General features: G+C 38.8%; 1 protein-coding gene and 1 non-coding gene across 3 annotated transcripts in view; one reads left to right on the top strand and one right to left on the bottom strand.

Moving 5' to 3' along the window:
- ptprfa (protein tyrosine phosphatase receptor type Fa) overlaps positions 1-23,713 on the bottom strand; it is a 488,466-nt gene that overhangs the window by 58,294 nt on the left and 406,459 nt on the right. For both annotated transcript variants that reach the window (XM_080195322.1, XM_080195323.1), the window contains 3 exons: positions 19,851-19,948; positions 4,492-4,615; positions 1,403-1,578 (listed from right to left, as the gene is read on the bottom strand). In XM_080195322.1, coding sequence (XP_080051448.1) covers positions 1,403-1,578; positions 4,492-4,615; positions 19,851-19,948 — 398 coding nt within the window. The remainder of the gene's footprint in view (positions 1-1,402; positions 1,579-4,491; positions 4,616-19,850; positions 19,949-23,713) is intronic.
- On the top strand, positions 22,521-22,663 carry LOC145348739 (U4 spliceosomal RNA). Its single transcript, XR_013887983.1, has one exon. It is a non-coding gene; the product is annotated as a U4 spliceosomal RNA (small nuclear RNA).

Genomic DNA, 23,713 nt, shown 5'->3' with positions numbered 1-23,713 from the left:
TCCACACATGAAGAAATGCTGTAGGCACTGGATACTGCTATGGATTCTGACAAAGTTTTGGCAATAGTACCGAAGACTAATGCTCCAGAATCAGCTGCACTCCCAGCAAAGTTACAACATTCATGTCGACCAAACAATGTGGAAAATTGCCCTTTTATGTTCTATCCACAAAAAGCAGGACAAATTCAACACTGTCATTTATCACCATCTCAGCTTCCTCTCAATTGCCAAAGTGGTGGAATATGTTGGCAACAGGGCTATAGGATGGCACAGTGGTTAGCACTGCTGTCTCACAGCACCAAAAATCTGGGTTCAATTCCTGGCTTGGGTTACTGTCTGTGTGGAGTTTGCATGTTCTTCCCGTGGCTGCTTGGGTTTCCTCCAGCTGCTTCAGTTTGCTCCCACAGTCCAAAAAATGTGCTGTTTAGATGCATCGGCCATGCTAAATTCTCTCTCAGTGTATCCAAACAGGCGCCAGAGTATGGTGACTAGGGGATTTGTACAGTAACTTCATTGCAATGTTAATGTAAGCCTACTTGTGACACTGATAAATAAAAACTTAAAAACTTACCAAGAAACACTTACACAGCAATAACCTGCTAACTAATGCTCAGTTTGGGTTGCACTAGAATTACTCCGCTCCTGACCTCATTACTTGGTTTGAATACAGATAAAAACGCACTGGCAACATTTGACCACATGTGGCATCAAGAAGCCTTAGCAAATTTGAAGTTGCGAGAAGCATCTCAGTCCCAAGACACTGCTGCAGGAGTTCCTTCGGATGGTGTCTGAGGCCCAACCATCTTCAGCTGCTTCATCAATGATCTTCCCTCCATTAAAAGGGAAGAAGTGGGGAAGTTGGCTGATGATTGTAAAATACTCAGTACCATTTGCATATCCTCAGTTTCTGGAGCAGTCTGTTCTCATGTGCAGCAAGATTTGGACATCACTCAGGCTTGGGCTGACAGATGGCAAGTGACATTCATGCCACACAAGTGCAGGACCATCTCCAACAAGAGAGAATCTAACCATCTCACCTTGATATCAACAGCATGGCTATTTCATGATCCCCCAGCATCATTCTGAGGGTTATCATTGACCAAAAATTGAACTACAGACCATATTAGTGTTGTTCTTTAAGAATCAAACATTAGCAGAATTTATAGCAAGTACACAGCCTGTTGTGCAACTGAGATATTGGAAATTTAAAATCTTTCAGTCTCCCAAACTCAAGACCCAATAGTCCACTATCATGGGATTCTCGAACTAGATCCCAGATAATCAAAGTCAATTGCAGAGAACTTTGAGACGAGGCATATGATGCAATATTAATTACCACAGTGATAATGAGCTGCTCAAAACTCCCAATTCGATCAATCCTCTGAGTACAGGAATGACTTACCCTGGATTTTTCTTCTAGTCTTGTCATCATTACTATAGTGACAGTCCTTTGCTCCCATACCATTCGCCAAAAATCACTGAGTGTTTCAGGAAGTGGGCCCTGGGTAGCAATGTAGGCATTCTGTTTCCTGTATCCATCTATGTAATTGGCATTTAGGTAGTCACTGCCTGGTACCCCTGTAAGAACACAGAACACTTGATTAAATAGCTTTGAGACACCTAGCAAAACATTTTAGTATGGGAAAAAAGGGCAAATCTTTTTCAATGCAAAAATTGTGCGTCATGTGAAATCATTGCAATGTATTTGCAAATCATACAATGCATATTGATTCATTTTTCCTATTTTTCTGCACTTTTGTTCTGAAAAACAATGACTCACCGTGACAGTTTCTTCATGTGTCAGTAATTACTAATAATTACTTCTGTTCTGTTTCAATCTCAGTAATGTGTTGACAGGCTTTTCAGCTGCTGGATCATCACAGTTAAATTTAATACTGTCCTCATCAAAACATAAGCCCTTTCCAGTAGTGGCTAATATCAAATAGGATCTAAGAGCAAGACTTTTCCTCATTCTTATCCCAGCTCTGCCATGGTGCTATTCTCTTATCCCCCAAGTGCAAGCATAAACCAAAAAGCAAATCTGAGGCTTCACTATTTGCATGGTCTGTACCACAATACAATATACCATTGCATGTAGTGTGCTTTTGGAGGAACGCTTTCATGCCACTAATGGCAATATAATTTGTTAACCATTCGATCCGTAAATTGTAATCTACTGACTATTTAATTTTAGATAGCTTGCATATCAAAACCTTAAAGCTGATCAGTAAAGCAAATTCAGAGAATGCAGACATTCTGGTTGCTGCATTTTCTAATCTTGCAGCATTTTGTATACATTCTAATTGCCTTGTTGCTTTAATATTGAGGTAGAAATTTGAGAACAAGATAAAATATGCTAGACAATAATGACTTATTGAAAATAAAGAAATACAATAGATAAAAAGTGCATGATTGACAAATCACTTGTGTTACTTTATTGTGGATGCTCAATATTGTAGATGTCAGTATGTGCTGCTTTATTATGACTGATTGGAGTTAAAGGAAGATGGTTGTGGTTGCTGGATGCCAATCATGTAAATCTCAGAATATCACTGAGTCCCTCAGAGTAATGTCCTAGGCCCAATTACTTCAGCTGCTTCATCAATGACCTTCACTCCATCATAAGAGGGGACGTTCACTAATGATTGCTCATTATTCAGTACCATTTGCAACCTCTCAGATACTGAAGCAGTCCATGTCCATATGTAGCAAAACCTAGAAACAGTCCAGATTGGGCTGACAAGTGGCATATAACATCTTTGTCACACAAGTACTAGCAATGACCATTTCTGGCAAGAGAGAGAGAGATTCAAACCATCTCCTCTTGGCATTCAATGACATGACCATCATGGAAGCTCCCACCATCAATCTGGGGTTACCACTAACCACAAACCGAACAGGGCCAGCCATATAAATGCTGTGGCTACAACAGCAAGTTAAGGCTGGGGTTTCTGAAGAGAGCATCTCATCTCCTGACTCCCAAAGCCTGTCCACGATCTACATGGCACAGGTTAGGTGTGATGGAATGCTCCCCACTTGTCTGGATGAGTGCACCTCCAACAACAGTCAAGAAGCTTGTGTCATCCAACACAAAGCAGCCTGCTAGATCAGCACCCCATCCACCAAGTTCAACATTCACATTGGAAAGACTGCTTTCTGAAATAGATTGGAAGTGTGGCCAGTCAGGTCATGTTGAAACCTTAACACTTGGAGATTTGGAACACAGCCCAATCACAAGCAGATGAGAAAATGTGTTCTTGACTCACTAAGTTAATTCTGGCAGTACAGGTGAAGGCCTAATATGTTATATGCACCATAGAACTAAGTAGTTAAAATTATGATTTGTATATGGAAAGCACAAGCAATGAGACATATATGGTGCAGTCTGTCATTTGAGTAAACTTAAATGTTAGAACTTTTTGTAATGTAGTGTATTAACAAATAAAGTTTAGCAATGTTCCTATTGACACAATATTGACTATTGAACATAGGAACAAGATGGGCCATTAGAACTTGAATTTGTACCTTCATTCAGTGTAGCTCTATTTTTTTGACCGTGTCCCATAGTCCAAGATTCCCCAACCAGCAGAAATAGTTTCTCTCTATCTACCTTATCTATTTACTGTTAATATCTTGGAAACTTTAATCAAATCATCCCCTGACCTTCTAAATTCCAGGAAATATAACTCTAGCTTATGTAATTTTCCTTTGTAATTTAAGCAATGGAGTCATGGCCTGCAAATCTACACTGCAGTCCCTCTATACATCATCTTAAGAAGTGGTGCCCAAAACTCTAGATGTGGCCTCATCAGGATCTTATTATGGCTGAAGCATGGCATATTTGATTATACTGGAAACGATGCAGAGGAGATTCACCAGGATGTTGGCTGGGCCGGAGCATTTCAGTTATGAAGAGAAGCTGGTTTGGCTGGGGTTGTTCTCCTTAAAGCAGAGAAGGCTGAGGGCATACCCGATTGAGATGTACAAAATTATGAAGGATATAGATGGGATAAATAGGAAGAAACTTTTCTCTTTAGTTGAGCAGTCAATAACTAGAAGATATAAATTTAAGGTAACGGGCACGTGATTTAAAGGGGATTTGAAGAAAAACAATTTCACCTAGTGTGGTGGGAATCTGGAACTCATTGCCAAAAAGATGCGGGAACCCTCTCAGCATTTAAAGAGCATCTAGATGAGCACTAGAAATACCATTGTATGCGAGGCTAAAGACCAATTGTTGGAAAATGGGATTAGAATAGATAGGTGCTTGATAGCCGGCATAGGGCCTCCTTCTGTGCTGTAAAACTCTGTGACTTTCCTACCTATCTTATTTCTTATGTCTGTTCAAGGTATTTTAACGAACAATGTACCTGGACACCCAAATTATCCTCGCTTACAGAATCACCCACATAAATAGTTCAAATATCTTAGAGCAAACAATTCCAGAAAAAGTGTAAGCACAATAATCTAGAGATCTGTAGCTATACTTGCCATCGATAGAGGTGAGGATAACTCTTGAATGGTCATATGCAATAACATTAGCATAGCGGTTTTTCGGTTTGTTCACTTCCATGTTGGAGTTCTCCCATGTGAACTGCTGACCAGGATCAATTGACTAAAATGAATAAAGGAGAGGATAAAATTACATAGAGACTAAAGACTACAATTCTGAAGAGTACAAATATTGGCAAAAATGGAATGAGCCTTATGCTGAGTTCCATGAGGTTTTCCCTACCTACCATAGCACAAATATAAATCAATTCCTCCCACTTAAATAAAAACAAAAAACACTGGAAGTACTCAGCAGGTTATGCAGCATCTGTGGGAGAGAGAAAAACACAGCTGACAGCTTCAAATCAATCTGAACATGCTGAAAAACACATAATGCAAAGTTAACTTTAAACCCCCAACTGGGCATTGATTCATGCACAAAGAAGCCAAAACACCTATCACAACAGTAACAAAATTTAAATTATATAAACAGTGTAATCTGTCTAAATTTAGCGACATTTAGATTGAAATATTGGCTGCTACCTTAAAAGCTGACTGACTGAGCATGTCTCAATGTAACATTTTCACATTGATTAGGTAAACAGCCAAGTCAAGTCGGGGCCAAATACAGACTATATAACTCATTTTAATCAGATACAAATGTGAAAAAGCACACCATACAGTCCAACTACAGTGCGTATGCCAAAAGCAGAATTTCAAACAGTATCATTTGATAGACCACTCGTTAATCTTCCAGCATGATTCTTCATATTGTGATGATACAAGTCTGTGCCTGTAATTATTTATATTATGCATTGTTGGGTTTTTGACTTGACATTTTTGGTGGCCATCGCTTGCTACGAAACAGAATGTCACTTATACCCACTCAATTGTTAATTTTAGACAGTTCAAGTATCCTTTATCCCAAAACCTTAGGGCTGATTGTGTGTTTGTATTCAAATATTTCTAGTTTTCAGATTTACTGTATACAAGGTAGGCCCATGTCCAGCTACAAGTTTACAAAGATTTGGTTGTTTACTCATTTGCCTACGTTCACATTATTGCTTAACTTAACATTTATATTATCATACTTTATTAATATACAAATTGACTGCACAGCCATTTGAAAAAAGAGTCATGGATGTATTTGGTTTTCAGATACACAGACAAAGACTTATCGACCTGTACTAACTGGATGCTAATTGTACATTAATGGTATTGTAACTGAAAACTCTCATCACTGTATGTGGGCAGCATGGCTGCCTCTCAGCACCAGGTTCAATTCCAACCTTGGCTAACTGTGTGCAGTTTGCGTGTTCATCCCACGTCTGTGTGGGTTTCCTGCGGGTGTTCCAGTTTTGTCTCACACTCCAAAGATGTGCAAGTTAGGTGGATTGGCCAAGCTAAATTGACCCTTAGTGTCAGGGGAACTAGCAGGGTAAATGGGGTTATAGGGATAGGGCCTGGGTGGGAATATTGTCGGTGCAGGCTTGATTGGTTGAATGGCTTCTTTCTGTACTATAATTATTCTATAATTCTACATTCCTGCTTGTTATATATGTACTTTATGATCTTGTCATTTGAAATAATATTGAAATTTGTCGTGCCAAAATAAATGCTTTGCTAGCTTGTGCCTTAAACCATAAACTGTCAAGCAGATTCATTAAACTGTACACAGACATGTAACCTTAGACAAGCAAACTTTGGCAATGACAAACTGTACAAAGATGCAAAAGTTCCCTGAAAAGATACAAAATAACAATCATATATGCTGCTGCACCAAACTTCAACATGAACTGCAGCTGGTTTGTGAAGATTTAACCTAAACTGAGTAATTGCTGCTTACTATTCCAAGTCTCAACAGATCAGTCACACTGTGAAGAGACTTGTACGGAATGCTAGCGACTGGCCACGAAAAGTGGCCCAGCATGATGTGCTGTGTAGGACAGCATGCCAGGAGCAGGACCAATTATAGCTAAAAATGAAGTGTCAACCTGATGAAGCTACGACACAGGACTACTTGCAAGGCAAACAGTGAGAGCAACATGTGATAGACAGCATGAAACAATCCCACCACTAATGCATCAGATCCAAGTTCCTCAGTTCTTCCACACCAGGACATGATGGTGGAGACAATTAAACAACTGACTGGAGGAGTATCCTCAAATATCCCCATCCTCAATGATGGGGGAGCCCAACACATTGGTGCAACAGACAAGGCTGAAGAACCTTCAGTTAGTAATGCAGAGTGGGTGAACCATCTCAGCTTCCTCCCGAGATCCCAAGCAATTACAAATGTCAGCTTCATGTGCTATAAAGAAACACTGGATATGGCGAAGACTAACAACATTCTGGCAATCATATCGACCTGTGCTTAGGGTGGCAAGGTGGCACAGTGGCAAACACTGCTGCCTCACAACACCAGGGGCCCAGTTTATGTCACTGTCCCTGCGTAGGTGTGGGTTTCCTCCGGGTGTTCCGGTTTCCTCCCACAGTCCAAAGACGTGCTGGTTAGGTGCACTGGCCATGCTAAATTCTCCCTCAGTGCACCTGAACAGATGTCGGAGTGTGGCGACTAGGGGATTTTCACAGTGACTTCATTGTGGTGTTAATGTAAGCATACTTGTGACTAATAAATAAAAAATAATAAAAATTTAAACCAGTTCTAGCCATGCTGTTCTAATACAGCTGCAGCACTGTTAGTTGCACAGCATTATGGAAAATTGCCCAGGTATGTCCTGTCCACTAAAAGGACACATCTAATTTGACCAACTACCACCCTATCAGTCTCCTCTCAATCAAAGTGATGGAAGGTGTCATTGACAATGCTATCGAATAGCACTTACGCAGCGATAACCTGCTCAGCAATGTTCAGTTTGGTTTCCAGAGTCACTCAGCTCCTGACCTCAGTACACCCTTGGTCCAAACATGGACAAAAAAGCTGAACTCTAGAGGGAAGGTGACTGCCCTTGAATCAAGGCAGCACATGGCTGAGTGCAACATCAAGGAACTATAGCAGTTTACAAACAAACATTCTTCACACAAAAGATGATGGTTTTAGTTGTCGTAGGCCAATCATCTCAGCCTCAGGACATTGCTGCATGAGTTCCTCAGGGTATTGTTCTCAGCTCAAACATCTTCAGCTGTTTCAAAGATCTTCCCTCCATATAAGGTCAGAAGTGGGGATGTTCACTGATGATTGCAGCATTCAGCACCATTTGCAGGGATTAAAGCAACCCACGTCCATATGCAACAAGAGCTGGACAACATTAGGCTTGGGCTGATGAAGTGCCAAGCAATGACCATCTCCAACAAGAGAGGATCTAACCACCTCCCGATATTAGTGACATCATCGTTGTTGGTTTCCTACAACGAACATCCTGGTGGTTATTGTTGATCAGAAACTGAATTGAGCCAGCCGCAGAAGTACTGTCGCTACAAGAGCATATCAGAGACTGGGAATTATGATGACTAACTCACGTCCTGACTTCCCAAAACTTGTCCAACATTTACAATGCACAAGTCAGGAATATGGTGGAATGTCTACACTTGCCTGGATGAGTGCAGCTCCAACAACACTCAAAAAACTTGATAACATCCATGAGGAAAGCACACCATTTGATTAGTAGCTGATTCATCAGTTTAAGGGCTCACTTCCCCAACATCAACGCACCATGGTAACATTGTATTCAACATGCAAAATTCACTAACAACTCACCAAGGCTTCTTCCGCAGCACCTCCCAAATGCATGAGATCTATCATTTAGAATAACTAAGGCAGCAGACTCATGGGACTACACCAATTGCAGGTTTCCCTCCAAGCCACACAACGTATTCAATATCAATTCTTCTCCAACTGTTGCTGGTTCAACATCCTGGAATTCCATTCCTAACTGCACTGAAGGCGTATCTATACGAGATGCATCAGTTCAAAAGAGGTGGCAGCTCACCAGCTTCTCAAGAGCAATCAGGGATGGGTAACAAATGCTGGACTTGCCTGTGATCCTCACATCACACAAAAGGATTTAATAAATCTGATGCTAGTCTGGAAATTCCACAAAAGTAATTTATCTCTGCCATTCAAAGCTCAATTCATAGCACGCGCACATTTGAGTCAAAAAAATTAAGCTCAATTACCATTTGAGGACATGGAGCACAAAAATCAAGGCAAGTGCTCCAGTGCAATACTGAGGGAATACTGATTTTTGTCTAAATCAAGATATTAAAGCAGTTTAAAGCCAATTTAAAATTTTTGAAGTGTTGTCATTACTGTAACTTGGGAAACATGACAGCCAATTTCTATGCAGCAAGTTCCCAAGATCTTAAACCAAGATCCCCGTCTGTTTTCTCAGGTGATATAAAAGGGTCCATCAGATCGACAGGGAAGTTATTGCCTATACCCTGACCAATATTTATCCCTCAATCAATATCAAGAGAAGAGATTAGCCAGTCGTCATCACATTGCTGTTTATGGCAACTTGCTGTGTAGAAACTGGCTGTCATGCTTCCCAAGTTACAACAATGACAAAAATGTTAAATTGGCTTTAAACTGCAATGGGACATTCTATAGCATGACAAATTCAATATAAATCCAAATCTTCCATTTCTTTCTTTCCCAGAATAAAAATTAGAGAAGTTGGAATAAAGCCAAGCAAGAAACAAAATAGAGGCAAAATACTGCAGATGCTGGAAATCAGAAATAAAAACAGAAAATGTTGGAAACACTCAACAGATCTGGCAGCAAACTGGATAGAGAAACAGAATTAACATTTCAGGTTTCTCTCAAACAAAAAATGTTCTTAGATTTAAAAGATGCAATGCCTATGATCAGTGTAAATTTCTAAATACTAGAAAGTACCTTGGGGCACTTTAATCAGAGTAGAAGATGGCTCAAGTAGATTATAAACATGGCTTAAATCCAAACAAAGTTGAGCTGAATGCCCCATTTCTACACTGGGGGTTTTGCAGCATTTTCTGGCATTTTAAATGTCTTCAATCTGTGATTATTTAAATTCAGTGGGAAATTAAAATAAGGATTGCATTCTAAGTGGCTAATTAAGCCAAGTCAATCATAATGTACAAGTGGAATTTGCTAAACATGCGAGAAGAAAAACACATTTTTAAACTATTAGATTATATCAGCGGCATGTGCAAGATCAATGGCCCAAATGATTCCTTTCACTGCTAAAACTTTTATAATTCTTAGTTTTTTTTCCAGGATCTCGCCGGCAACAGCTCCATTTTCTGAGCCAACCTAAAATGATTTAGGGTGGGTGGCTGCAGGGAAGTCTGTGCCCACAACCTGCCCCAAAAGCTGCTGATCTCACTTTTCTAACCACATGGGGAAACCAAATGAAACTTGGTTAGTTTCCACAGGGAAAGGAAACAGATGGTCAATTAAACCCCAGTATATTCCTATGAATCTCCAAGTGACTAATTTTACAGTTTGCTGATCAAAAATCTAACTCAGCCCCAAATATATTCAAAGACCAAGCCTCTACAGCTCTCGGTGGAAGAGAATTCCAGAGTAATGACCCTCAGAGAAAAATTCTTAAACAGGGGGTGAGTCAATTTTAAACTGTGCCCACTGTTCTCGATTAGTCCATGAGGAGAAACAAACTCTCAGTGTCTACCCTATCAAGCCCTTTCAGAATCTTAATTTCAATAGGATCATCTTTCATTCTTCTGGTGAGTATAAGCCGAACCTGCACAACCTTTCCTCATAAGGCAACTCATTCATCCCAGGAACCAGCTTAGGGAATCTTCACAGAATTGGTTCCATTGCAAGAACATCCCTCTTTAAATAAGGAGACTAAAACTGTACACAGTACTCCAGATGCATTCTCACCAATGCTTTGTAGCAAGACAGCCCTACTTTTATATTCCATTCCCCTTGCAATAAAAGCTAGTGTTCCATCTGTCTTCCTAATTAGATTAGCACTGCTACTTCATAACGTCAGGGACTGGGTTTAATTTTGGCTTTGGGTGACTATCTGTGTGGAGTTTGCAAGTTCTCCGCGTGTGTGTGCGTGTTTCCCATTTCCTCCCACTGTTCAAAGATGTGAAGCTTAGGTGGATCAGCCATTGGTAAATGCATGGGGTTATAGAGATAGGTCGGGGGGAGAGCCAAGGGTGGGATGCTCTTTTGTAGAATTGGTGCAGATTCAATAGGCCAAATGGCCTCTTCTGCACTTGGTGCTCTATGGTAATTACTTGTAGTGATTCATGTACAAGGTAACCCATTTGGCTCTGTACTGTAGCATTCTACAATTGTGCTCCATTTAATCAATATTTTGTTCTTCTATTTTTCAGCCGAAGTAGATAACTTCATACTTTCCCACATTACATTCCATCTGTCATTTTTTTGTCCACTCATTTAACCCATCAATATCCCTTTTCAGATTCTTTGTTTCCTCTTCACAACTTAGTTTCCTATCTTATCAGCAGCAAATATGAATACAATACGCTCTGTACCTTCATCAAACTGATGAATACAGATCTGAAACTGATACAGCACCAAAACTGATCCCTGTGGCACTCCATTAATTGCAGTTTACCAACCTCAAAATAACGCTTTATTCTGACTCCCTGGGTGGGTTTTTCCTCCCCCTCCATGGTGTGCTTCATGATTAAGATCCTGGTGGCAGGATCTTATGGTCAACGGGATTTCCAATGGGACACACCCTTCACTGCTGGGGAACCTGCAGCAGTACGTGCCATTAGCAAGACTGCAAGATCCCACCAGCGTAAACAGCAGCAAGATTTCCTGCTCTGCGTGTTTCCTGTTAGTTAGCCGATTATCTATCCACTCTATATTTCACCCCCAACAGAAGACTTATCTTCTGTACACTGCAATTTTGCACGCTACTGTCATCCCTCCATCCAATGTATTTGTTGACAACGTGATCCTCAGCAAGTCAAATGTATACACTGTTACTGTCACATTTGGTTGCAGTTACTACCATTTAAAAGAACATCTGAGGTCAAAACAAATCCTTCACATTTTCTCTCATTTGTAGTCATTCTTGTAAGTTTTCTCACACCAAGACAAAAATGAGAAAGAACCTGTTATCGAGACTTTACTATTGTTTCTGCACTCTAGCAAAAACTGTAAATTAATAAACCATTTAATTAAATTTAAAAACACACTTTTGATAATAAATCTGAAACTCGATTGTTTGTTTTCTCTCCACTATTTTAGACAAAGTTTTAACTTGTTCAAGAGAAAGAGAAATAGATTAACACCCGATCTAAAATAGCAGAGATGAATTTCGAGCAAGGTAAAAGTTTATATTTCTTATTCAATTGTGTAATTTCAAAGTCCTAATATTTGCTCACAACCACTGAGAATCATTTTGCAAATTTTTTTATCCAGAAGTGCCAATAAACTTCAAGTTTTTGGTCAGAAGATTAAAAATAGGCAGTTTTAAGAGTAGGTAAAGTCAACATTTGTTCAGACTCTTGTAGTAAAGCAATAAGTAATTAAATAGCAAACTATAAAATTATGAGGAGGATGGAGTGGAAATTTGCTTTTTAGTATTTTTATCATGAATAATGCTGTGTATTCAGAAGAAGGATACAGAATTCATTATATCATCATCCTGGAGCTAGTGAATTGAAAAATACTAAAACTAAAATAAATGTGGTATTGTAAGGAACACACCTTAACGACTGATTCATAAACTTGTGTGGAAATTTACTTTCAGGCATTCAAAATAAAACCTTCATAACTTACAGCTGTTTTCTGCTCACTTTATGTGGGTGGTTTTTTTGTGAAATTATTTTATTTAGCTGGTAACGCTGTCCACATATATCTGCTTGTTTGTTGAATTTCTTGTACTGCTTTGGAGACAGTGGGTGCACAGGCCTGCATATTCCAATAATTACATCTCCACTGCAAGACCCCCCCAGTTCGTACTGACTTATCCTGCTAGGCCAACACACAGTAAAAACATCACTGCAATGCCTATTGATGCATAAAAATAGTTCATTACAATTTAGTGCATCTGAAGAACCTTTAACCTGTTATATGGGATTCCACGACAAATATTCTCTGCCGTAAAACAGAGGTATACTGATAATCAGTAAAATGACAGATAATCAAAAATTTGAGAGTTTATTAAAAAAACTTATTATTCCTCTGCCTTATCGAGTGATATTTGTTGGACAATGTTCCACTTGACAATGAACTCAATCCACTGTTTTTATTTATTCAACCGCAGTAAGTGCTGTAATAACAGGATGCAATGTGTTATATTTGTGAGGTATACATGAAATACTCAGTCTTTAAACTATTCTCATTTTTGTCCTGGTGCTGGAAAAATTACAAGAATGAGTACAAATGCGAAAATGTGATATTGAGTATAAAAATTGGCAGTTCATGGTGCAATTGTACAGAACCTTAGTTAGGCTTCATTCATAGAACATAGAACATTACAGCGCAGAACAGGCCCATTCAGAATATTGTGTACAATTCTGGTCACCATACTACCAGAAGGATATGCATGTTTTAGAGAGGGTACAGAAGAGGTTTGCCCAGGATGTTGCCTTGTCCCAGAGGATATTAGCTATGAGGAGAAGTTGGATAAACTCAGTTTGTTGTCACTGGAACGACGGAGGTTGAGGGGCGACCTAATAGAGGTTTACAAAATCATAAGTAGCATGGACAGAGTGGAGTCAGATGCTCTTTTCTCGGGCAGAAAAGTCAAGTACTAGAGGACATAGGTTTAAGGTGCATGGAGAAAAGTTTAGAGGAGATGTGTTAGGCAAGTTTTTGTTTTACACAGAGTGGTGAATGTCTGGGGAGGTGGTGGAAACAGGTACAATAGCAGCATTTAAGGGGCATCGAGATGAGCACATGAATAGGACGGGAATGGAAAGATACAGACTCCATAAGTGCATACGGTTTTACTTTAGGTAGGCATCATGATCAGCACAGGCTTGGAGGACCGAAGGGCCTGTTCCTGTGCTGTACTGTTCTTTGTTCTAAATGACTGTATGATTATATGTTATACTGGAGATGAAACCAACTTTAATGTGGACAATAAGGTTCTATTCTATTCTATGACATCAGGCTCTGTTATAACGGAAACCCTGTGATTAGAGTGAAGAAGAAGAAGGTATTTGGCATGCTTGGTTTCATCGGTCAGAACATTGAATACAGGAGTTGGGACGTCTTGTTGAAGTTGTACAAGACATGGGTAAGGCCACACTTGGAATACTGTGTGCAATTCTGGTCACCCTATTATAAAAAGGATATTATTAAACTAGAAGAGTGCAGAAAAGATTTACTAGGGTGATACCGGGACTTGATGGATTGAATTAGAGGGAGGGGCTGAATGGAGTGGGACTTTTTCCTCTGGAGCGTAGGAGGCTGAGAGGTGACCTTATAGAGGTCTATAAAATAATTAGGGAAGTCTAAAATCAGAGGACATAGGTTTAAGGTGAGAGGGGACAGATACAGAAGTGTCCAGAGGAGCAATTTTTTTCACACAGAATGATGAGTGTCTAGAACAAGCTGCCAGAGATAGTAGTAGAGACAAGTACAATTTTATCTTTTAAAAAGCATTTAGATAGTTACGTGGGTACAAAGGGTATAGAGGAATATGGGCCAAATGCGGGCAATTGGGATTAGTTTACGGGTTTAAAAAAAAAGGTGGCATGGATAAGTTGGCCCGAATGGCTTGTTTCCTTGCTGTAAACCTCTATGGCTCTAGAATCATAAAATCGCTAAAGTGCAGGAGGCTGCATTTGGCCCATTTAATCAGCATCGACCACAACGCCACCCAGGTCCTATTCCCATTATTCCATATATTTACCCTGCTAATCTTCCTGACACTAGGGTCAATTTGGCATGGCCAATCAAATTAACCTGCACATCTTTGGACACATTCTAGCACTCTTCTTGATGTCTGAATTGCTCTTGTGCTGTCAGACTGCTTGCTTCAGATCAAATGCTGGATAAACCACAGTATTTTCCAGCTTTGTATCAGTAATACCAAAGGTATTTTCACTAGCTTTTACCAATGATTGCATTCCCTTCCCCAAAAATGCTCTGAGACAGAATCAGAGCATGATGTTCAATCTACAATCTTGAATGGAGCTTTAGACCTCGACAATATTGCCCACTTCTACAGCTTATTGGGCCACTCTGCTGCTGAAACCCTCATACCTGCTTTTGTCACTACTGCAAGATCCTCCTTTCTACCTCCCCATTTTCATCTCTCAAACTCCTTTCCATGGTCACTTATGTAATCCTCAATCTCTGTAAGCTTGACTGGCTCCACATTATCCCAATGAATTTAAAGTTCTCATCCTGGTTTATAGATTTCTTGAAGGCTTTTGCCCAGCCTACTTCTAGAAGCTTCTCAAGCTCTGCCTCTCACTTTTATATCATTTATTCATGGACCAACCTTCAGTTCTATTGCTCCAGAGATCTAGACTAATCTCCTAATGAATCTTTATCCCATCTATTTCTCTTTGTACCTTTAGAACTGTTCTCAAAATTCATCTCTTCAATCTGACTTCCTGCCTGATCTCTTAATCTCTCTCTTACCTGTCTGTCACCCAATTCCACTGTGAAAATCTTTAGGATGTTTGCTATGTTAAAGGCATTTGCAGAATGACCACTGATATGGTTTTCAGATTAAGTTGGCACTGATAAAAGCCCAGAACAGGCTGAAGAATGATCTGGTACGAGCAGGGAAAAATTGAGGGTAAACTTAACAATTTATTGGAAATAAATTGCAGATAAAAATACAATTTTTTTTAAGAGAAGAAAAGGCAGAACATTACTCAAGAACTTGGAAACCTGGAATATCATTCAGTTGAAACTGTCATCAATATCTCATGTACGGCAAGAACGGAAACTGCATTTGGGATCCATAGCTCAGTAAGATATAATCACAGAATCTCTACAGTGCAGGAGACTGCCATTAGCCCATCGAGTCTGCTCTGACCCTTTGAAAGAGCATCTTAACCTGCTGCCGCACCCGCCCCCCCTAAATCCCTGTCCCAGTAACCCCATGCATTTACCATTTCTAACCCACCTAATCTACATATTTTTAGACACTAAGGGGCAATTTAGCTTGACCAATCATCTCTGCACCACGGGAGAAAACTGGAGAACCAGAGAAAACCCATGTAGACACAGGGAGAATGTGCAAACTCCACACAGTCACCCAAAGCCAGAATCGATGGTAAAATGAAGAATGGAGTAGATTCATTGGAATATGATGCACAGTTTTGGACGAGTTATTTAAGAAAGGATACAAATGCATTTCAGTCATTCAGAAAAGGTTGACTTGACTATGTTGACTGATATGTTGGATTTGGGTGCTTCCTTATAAGGAAGGGTTATACAAGTTGGGCCTGCATCCACTGGAGTTTAGGAGAATGAAACATACAAGATCTGAGGGGACGTGACAAGAAGAATGCTGAAAGGACACTTCCCTTTGTGAGATTAGAATTAGGGGACACAGGTTAAAATAAGGGGCTTCCCATTTGAGAGCAGAGTGCCTTTGGAACTTGAGAGCAATGGAGACAAAGTCATTGAATATTTTTACAACAGAGGCAGCTAGATTCTTGATAATGAGGGAATCAAAGGTTATCAGGATAGGCAGAATGTGGAGTTGCGATCACAATCCAATCAGCCATGATCTTATTGAATGGCAGAGGAGGCTCAAGGGGTCAGTTCGTCTACTCCTGCTCCTAGTTCATATATATGTTGTGCAGAGTTCCCAGGACTCTTGCCCTTTATGATATATAGTGATGACCTACAGCTTATTTCATAGGGCACAAGTTCAAAACTTGGAAGCATTGCGAACTGTGAGAAGATTGTGTAGATTATAAAACTTCAAAAGGGCATAGGTAAGTAAAATGGGCAGATAAGTGATGGAAAATAAAAATTGTTTCAGAGATGTGTGAAGTGATACATTTCTGTAGGAAGAATGAGGGGAAACAAAAGAAACTAAAGGGTATAATTCTAAAAATGCACAGGAGCAGACGTAAATGGGTGCATATGTGCATAAGTGATTGAAGGTAATGGGACATTTGAGGCAGTGGTTAATAAAACATACAATGTAGGCTTTATAACTTGGGGCTTGGAGTACAAAAGCAGGAAGTGATGTTAAATTTGTTTAGAACACTGGAATATTGCAGTCAGTCTGGGCACCATACTTCAGGGACGATGTGAAAGCTTTAGAAAGAGTGCAGAAAAGATTCACAAGAATGCTCCTTGGGATGAGGAAGCTGGACTAGAGAAGTTGGGATTCTCAAGCCATTACGATGGATGAGAGGAGATTTGATAAATGTATTCAAAATCATGAGCAGCCTTGTCAGATCAGAGTAGATGAAAAAAAAAGCTGTTCTGTTGGTGAAAGGATCAAGAACAAGAGGGCACAGATGTAACATAAGTGCCACACTAAGCAATAGAGACATGAGAAGAAACATTTTCCCACAAAAGAGTGGTTAGGATCTAGAATGCACTGTCCGAGTGTGTTGGAGGCAACTTCATTTGAGTCAGACAAAAGGGATTTGAAATATTATCTAAAAAGAAAGAAGATGCAGAGCTCTGGGCAGGAATCAGAAGAGTGGCACGGGCTAAAAAGCTCCTTTGGAGAGCCAGTGCAAACACATTGGGCCAAATGGCTTCTTTCTGCACTGAACAAATTCTGAGATTCTGTGACATTAAAATTGAGAAAACTGAAAATGTAACCTGCTCAAGCAGTCAGTTGAAAAACGTTCTTTATAATGAATCCACCAACGTCAATACGATGATACAATGTGATTTCAAAATACAGAAATATCTTACAAGGACTTCCCAGAGGCACAAGCAAAACAGATGCGGGATCAGTCAAAACAGGACTTAATACCCTCTAGTATACTTCTCTAGTCCCCATTCTAGTGAAAACAATAATCTTACTCAGATGAGTGTGACTGAAATATAAAGTTGCATGTCAGTAATATGAAGTAGAACTGCTAGAAGGTATGCTAAGAGGAAGTGAAGCTAGAAAAAGTATTTCTTTATGCATTTTGGAATGGTATTCTGACAGGACATTCTACTCAAAGTACCACACCTCCTGGCCAAATTTTGCACTGCCAAGTATTCCTGCTAAAGAGATAATGGGTCTATAGTTAAGGTCAGAAGTCATTAAAGTAAATATAAAGACAGCTGCAGAGTGTATGGTAGAAAAATATGGTGCGGCAATTCAACCTTTTGTTGAACTTAGTTGGAACAGTTGAGAAGTCCAAAGACAGAAATGTCAGAGAACTGAATGCTGAATGACAGCATTGTTGTTGTCAATCATCTTTATTCCTCTACCCAGATCCTAGGACCTGGTCTATTTTGCTGAGTTTAGGGCCATGGAGGCTGGCTGAAAGGCTGTGTAACAGCGATTGTGCCTTCTGCTGCTCTCAGCCAGCTTTCTGATGATGTAAGCCTCACCCACTCCCCCTACAGGCAAGAAATGGTTTTCAGCATTTTTTATGCACTGATTGCATAAGATACCAAATTTGAACTTGCTGGGAAAAAAGATCTTAAACTCTCCTGTTTTCGTGCTCATTCTGGACTTCGAATTTTTTTCATAAGATCGCACTCCTCACCTCAGCTGCAAGAACAATCTATTTCCACCTTTGAAACTTGGCTCACCTTTGCCTTAGCTCATTTACTGTTGAGATTCTTATCGTTTGTCACCTCCCAACCTGACTTATTTCAAAACAAGAGCAAAGTATTGTCAATACTGGAAATGTGAAATAAAAACAGAAGATGCTGGAAATATTCAGCAGGTTTGGCAGTACCTATGGAGAGAGAATCATGGTTAACTTCATCTATATAGACCAATACTATCCTTGCTTGTTCCATATTTCATAAACATCAGCTCATTCAAAACTGTTGCTATTACCTATTCGGTACTAAGTCCCACTCTCCACGTCCTTATTGTTCCTGGTCCCTAAATGCAGCTAATTAAAAATTCTCAAGCTTGTGCTGAATTCCTTATATGACGTTGTTCCTCCTTTTCTTAGTGACCATTACTAGCTCTGCACTGCTGCCTCACACTGGCAGAAACTCAGGCTCAATTCCAGTCTTGGATGACTGTGTGGAATTTGCCCATTCTCCCCATGACTGTTTGGATTTTCTCCAGATGCTCTGGTTTTTTCCTCACAGCACAAAATGACAGGTTAGATGGATGTCCATGCTAAACTGCCTCTTAGTTTCCCAAGATGTGCAAGTTACTGGGGTAAATATATGGGGTTACAGGGATAGGGCCTAGGTAAAATACTCCACTGGAGAGTTGATGCATACTCAATGGCCCAAATAACCTCCTCCTACACTGCAGGGATTCTATGATGCAAACCATCAACAGCTTTCCTTTCCTCTGAACCTGGCCTCTTATGCATCCCATCCTTAATTTTGCTTCTAGGAGGGTCTTAACCATTTTGTTGTCATTAGGAATCCTCCTCACCTCTTTCTTCAAAACTTACTTCTTTCACCTATCCTAATTTGTGAAGGATCTGGGATTAAAGTTTGAATTTTACACATACTATCTGACAGTAAGGCATATAATCCCAGCAGCCAAGATAATTATAAACTAAAAATATATTTGTTGAATGTTTTCTCCCCATTCTGTACCAATTATTGGTGAAGCACTCATCAGATCTCAGGGGATATCATCACCCATTCTTCCAATATGATTACGAGTTATGATTGGGGAAAGAAGAAATCTCCTGTAACTTTGCATTTAATCATATGTTTCAGGTCAATGACCTTCCATCAGAATAGTTCTGAAACACTAACTCAGTTTCTCCCCAGAGATGCAGCCTGACTTGCTGAGTATTTCCAGCGATTTCTGCAAACACAAGTATTTTGCTTTTGTTTTAATTAAGTAATTGTTGCTCTGTATAATGATTCAAACTAAGTTGTTCTATTTCAAATTGATAGCAAGCTCTGCCACAACACAATTCAAATTGTAGTGCCACAGAGTTCAATTTCATGAGTGTTACAAACAAATGTTGCACCCTGTATTTATGTTCATATAACTATTACAGTTAATATGACACAAGCCTTTTGAATAAAAATTTGCTAGCATATAAATAGGATTCACTTGTTGAATTTTTTTGGATTTAATACTTTAATTCTCCCACAGATGCTGGAATTGTTTTCCTTACCAAAGTAAGTCTGCGACACATTGTCAAAATAATTAGAGAAAATTCTGCAGTGCGTCTGGCTTGGGAATTCCTGACACAAAAGGTGAGTGCAAGAAATAAACATTCCATTTTTAATACATGATAATTTCCAGCATGCTAAGAAATACATTCAAGGTGAAGAAAACTAGTGTCTAGTATTTTGAAGCTCAACGCACCTCATACTCCTGTGAGAACTTCAAATTATCATTAGCCTTCAATCTTTCAATGTTGTCAGCAAGATCAGTGATGGGGATTGGTGGATGGTCCCTCATGCCTAGCCAAATAAGAGTCATAAAATCAGTGAAATATAATTACAGAACATGGCAACTTTAAAAAAAATAAAATGAATAAGTGTTAAAAGCACATATGTATTATGCATGTAGAAAGGTTATGTGTGACATTACCAAAAACACTGGAATTACAATATAACATGCGCAAAAATTTGTGGATTTTTAAAAAATATAACTGTATGGTTGAATCTGTTCTCTATTGAACATGCTCAGATGCAACAGTCACTGATCACACAGCACACAGTTTCTAAGCGGCCCATATGTGGTTACATACAGAAAAGTGATGATAAAGGCAGATTTAAATGAGAAGGACAGTAAAGGCTGTTAAAAATGCAGCAGTCCCTTTTTCTCATCTACACAGACTGAGTTGATAGTCAAATCCATAGTGCATGTTTCTGTTTCAAGAGGGAAATGGGATAATCAATCTTGCAAAAACACCCCAAAGAGTTCTTACTTGCGACTTTTGTCTTTTCCAAAAGTATTAATCATTTTAAGTCACTGAGCAGGTGGGTGAGTGGAGAAAAGGGTATAGAATTTTTTGGTTCATGCTTCCACATTTTTTTTTATTACCATTGCAATTAACAGGCACACTAGAATTAAGACTACCACTTGAGAACTCACATTCTTTATCAAAAGTGATTTTTAAATTTGGTTTAAAATGAAAAATAATACTTTCAATAATACTTTGTTGGTCCTTGGGAAGAAGATGCAGCAGCCCCGAACACTCAGTTTTGTTAAATAAATATAGTGGCTTGAAGATTGAAAATGAACTGTCAGCAATTAGGAATTAGCACACGAGCAGATTGATGCAACAATCCTTAAGACGCGATATGTTACCCTCTGCCCTGCTGCAGGTCATGCTGCAATCCCCCCCCCCCCCCCCCCCCCGCCGTGCCTGACTTGCCTGAAGTGGCAAATCAGTGAAATCTGTTTAACATGGTGAATACTTCCACTTTTCCCCTCTCACATCGTTGTCAGAAACCCCATATAATGTTACACCTTGTTCAATCAGGTGTCACTGGATTTTAATGGTGATAATTTACTGGAAACAGATTTGACCCCCACAAAAAAAAACTTTTATATTTGTGTGAAGGATTATTAAATGTCTCCATCATGATTAATTATTAATTTCTTTAAAACTAATTTTTAAAATAACCTTTTCCATTTTTTTCCATGATATTTCAGTTTCTACTTTCATCCCATGTGTATGTCCCAATAGTTATTTTGTTCTTTTAGAAAGTAATTTGATTTTGTGTTTTTCATTTCTGTGGTTAGCTATTTGGGAATTCTTTGTTTGGATTGTTAGTTTGGCATGCTTGACAACATCACCTCAACTCCATGTTTGGAATCCCCATTAAAGAATGCTAAAAATCAACCACACAGCAAGAGTTATCATAATCGCCACAGAGATTGATAGATCTCTTCATGAGACTTTCTTTGAGGTCAGAGATGAGGTTAATCACCCAGTACAAAATCCTAGCCTGTACCTTTTTTTTAAGCATCAAGAATAGTGCAATTTAGTTTTTGTTTATTACATCTGTCATCACAAACTCATCTACCAGCCAATATTTCTATTTACACGTATGCTTAAATAAAATTTGGAAACTACACTAGGAAAGGCTCACTAACCCCTAGACATTAAGCTATTTGTTTAAATAATTTAGTTCATTAGCTATTCAATAAAAGGATGGCTGCTACCACTATAACAGTCACATCCAAATTCTCATGTTAGCAATTCAAGATGACTTGCATAGATCCGGTATTCCTGGATTCAAAGTCCACTTTCTGATGTCACCACAAATCCATGCACTAATAATTTCATGATACAGGTACTCTTTATGGTTTTTCCACTTTCCATGAAGAAATATTGTTGTCATTTTCCCTGAAAGTTGCATCAAAGTCTGAATTTAGCACTTCTACATCATTGTACTTCATTTTGGAGTGTTGATGAGGCCAGGGTCATTGTTACAGTCTGACTGATGCCAATATGCAAGTCAGACATGAAATGATTACAAAATGAAGTATAATAAAAGGCTAAAAATATCTCCAGTATAATTTGTCATCTCAAAATAGTTGATTGGCAGTTCATAAGAGAGGGCTCACAAACATGTGTTTTATGAACGCTCCACCAAAATGAAACAAATCAAACCTCTAATGGGACTCAGACCATATACACCACAGGGTGCCTTGGTTGTCACTAACATCTAGGGTTATGAAGCTCACTTCCGATTCATGTACAGAAATTGAATTTTTTGATGCCTAATTAACAGTCTTCATAAACTGGGAGATTGAATTGGCAAGTAATGTTGTTCTAACAGTGCAATCTATGATATGATCAATCAGTTAAAGTATCAATCACGTCACAGGATAAACTCATTAAACAACCTTTTAAAAAGGTTTCAAAAGCGTTATGCTTTCATATAACAAAAATGCATCATTAGAATAAAATTTAATATTCTAATATTTTGCCATTATGTGGTAGGGTATTATTGTAATTTTGATTGTCAGCGTCATCTAAATTCCCAATTCTGGTGTATTGTGATAGGGACTGAGCTGAAATTTGCAGTGGCAGTATCGTAGCTGATGAGGTTTAACCGAGGCGCGATTATTGCTTATTGAAATTTGATGTTGTATTAACAAACAAGAGGGAAAATAATTGGGCTATCTGGTTAAAATTGATGTGAAACTGCCACTGGGCATCTATACAATAACATTAACATGAGCCTTACAGTTAGATTTTAAAGAAGCAATGGGACCATTTGAAGCAGAACAAATTAATTGTGCTAGGAGTGACCAGTTTCTGGTAAACGATAAAGTTACAGTGATTCTCTGATACTATGTTTTACAAATGTATGAAAAAAATCAAAATTACAAAAATAAATCACAAGTGCCATCTAATGGCAGAATATCATCACTGCACCAATATTCTGGTATTGACTTCTTTCTCTAGCATTTATTAGAAAAGTCAACTATAACTGAGGGATCTCAGTTATAAGCGTGATCATCAGGAGATTGAGAGTTATTAGGAGATACATTGATATCAGAAAATGAAGCTAAATTCCACTCCAAAATAACTGGATACATCCAACACCAGGACAGATGGGATGCTTAAATAGATTAAGTTCTAATCAAAAGTTATCTGTTCTACACTTACATATTTAAAGTATACCATTGAACACTACTTTGCAATAGGTTAGTCAATATACACCACCATTGCAAATATTTCACACTGTCTTAACTGTATCTATTAAGACTAGTGGAGATCAACTCTCCTAGCTTCATTACAACTCAATTTGTGTTTAGCAGTTTTGACTCTCTTTCTTCTGAAGCTCTGGAGGGGTACTCAAAGACGACCTGCTTTCAACATTGCAATTCAGAAAATGCAACGCCAATAATTTATAACTACATTTAAATAAGAAACACAATGTTCTAAGAAGTTTGATTGACCATTCTGCACTAATTATTTCTTTTGCAATAGTTACAAGAATATTGGAACAGACTTCTTAGAGACAGCAACAGGCAAATTGAATCTAGTTTTATTTTTTTCTAAAACAAATCTTGTTTTCATCAGTTCCTATTTCATGAAGTTGGAATTTATTTTCTAGGCTCTTGAAATGCTATGTAGAAATGGTAAGAGGCTTTATAGTTGTTAGGGCCATAAATTCATCAGACTTGCAAAGTAAATCAACATTACAGTTTCCTAAAACTCAAAAGGGGTCATTTTTACTCCTAAGTTAAAAGACTCTCAA

The sequence above is a fragment of the Carcharhinus amblyrhynchos genome, chromosome 9 (assembly GCF_965287045.1).
Source record: "Carcharhinus amblyrhynchos chromosome 9, sCarAmb.v2.hapA, whole genome shotgun sequence".
Lineage (NCBI taxonomy): Eukaryota > Metazoa > Chordata > Chondrichthyes > Carcharhiniformes > Carcharhinidae > Carcharhinus > Carcharhinus amblyrhynchos.
The sequence above is the reverse complement of the archived record's forward strand: the minus strand, read 5'-3'. Positions and strand labels throughout refer to the sequence as shown.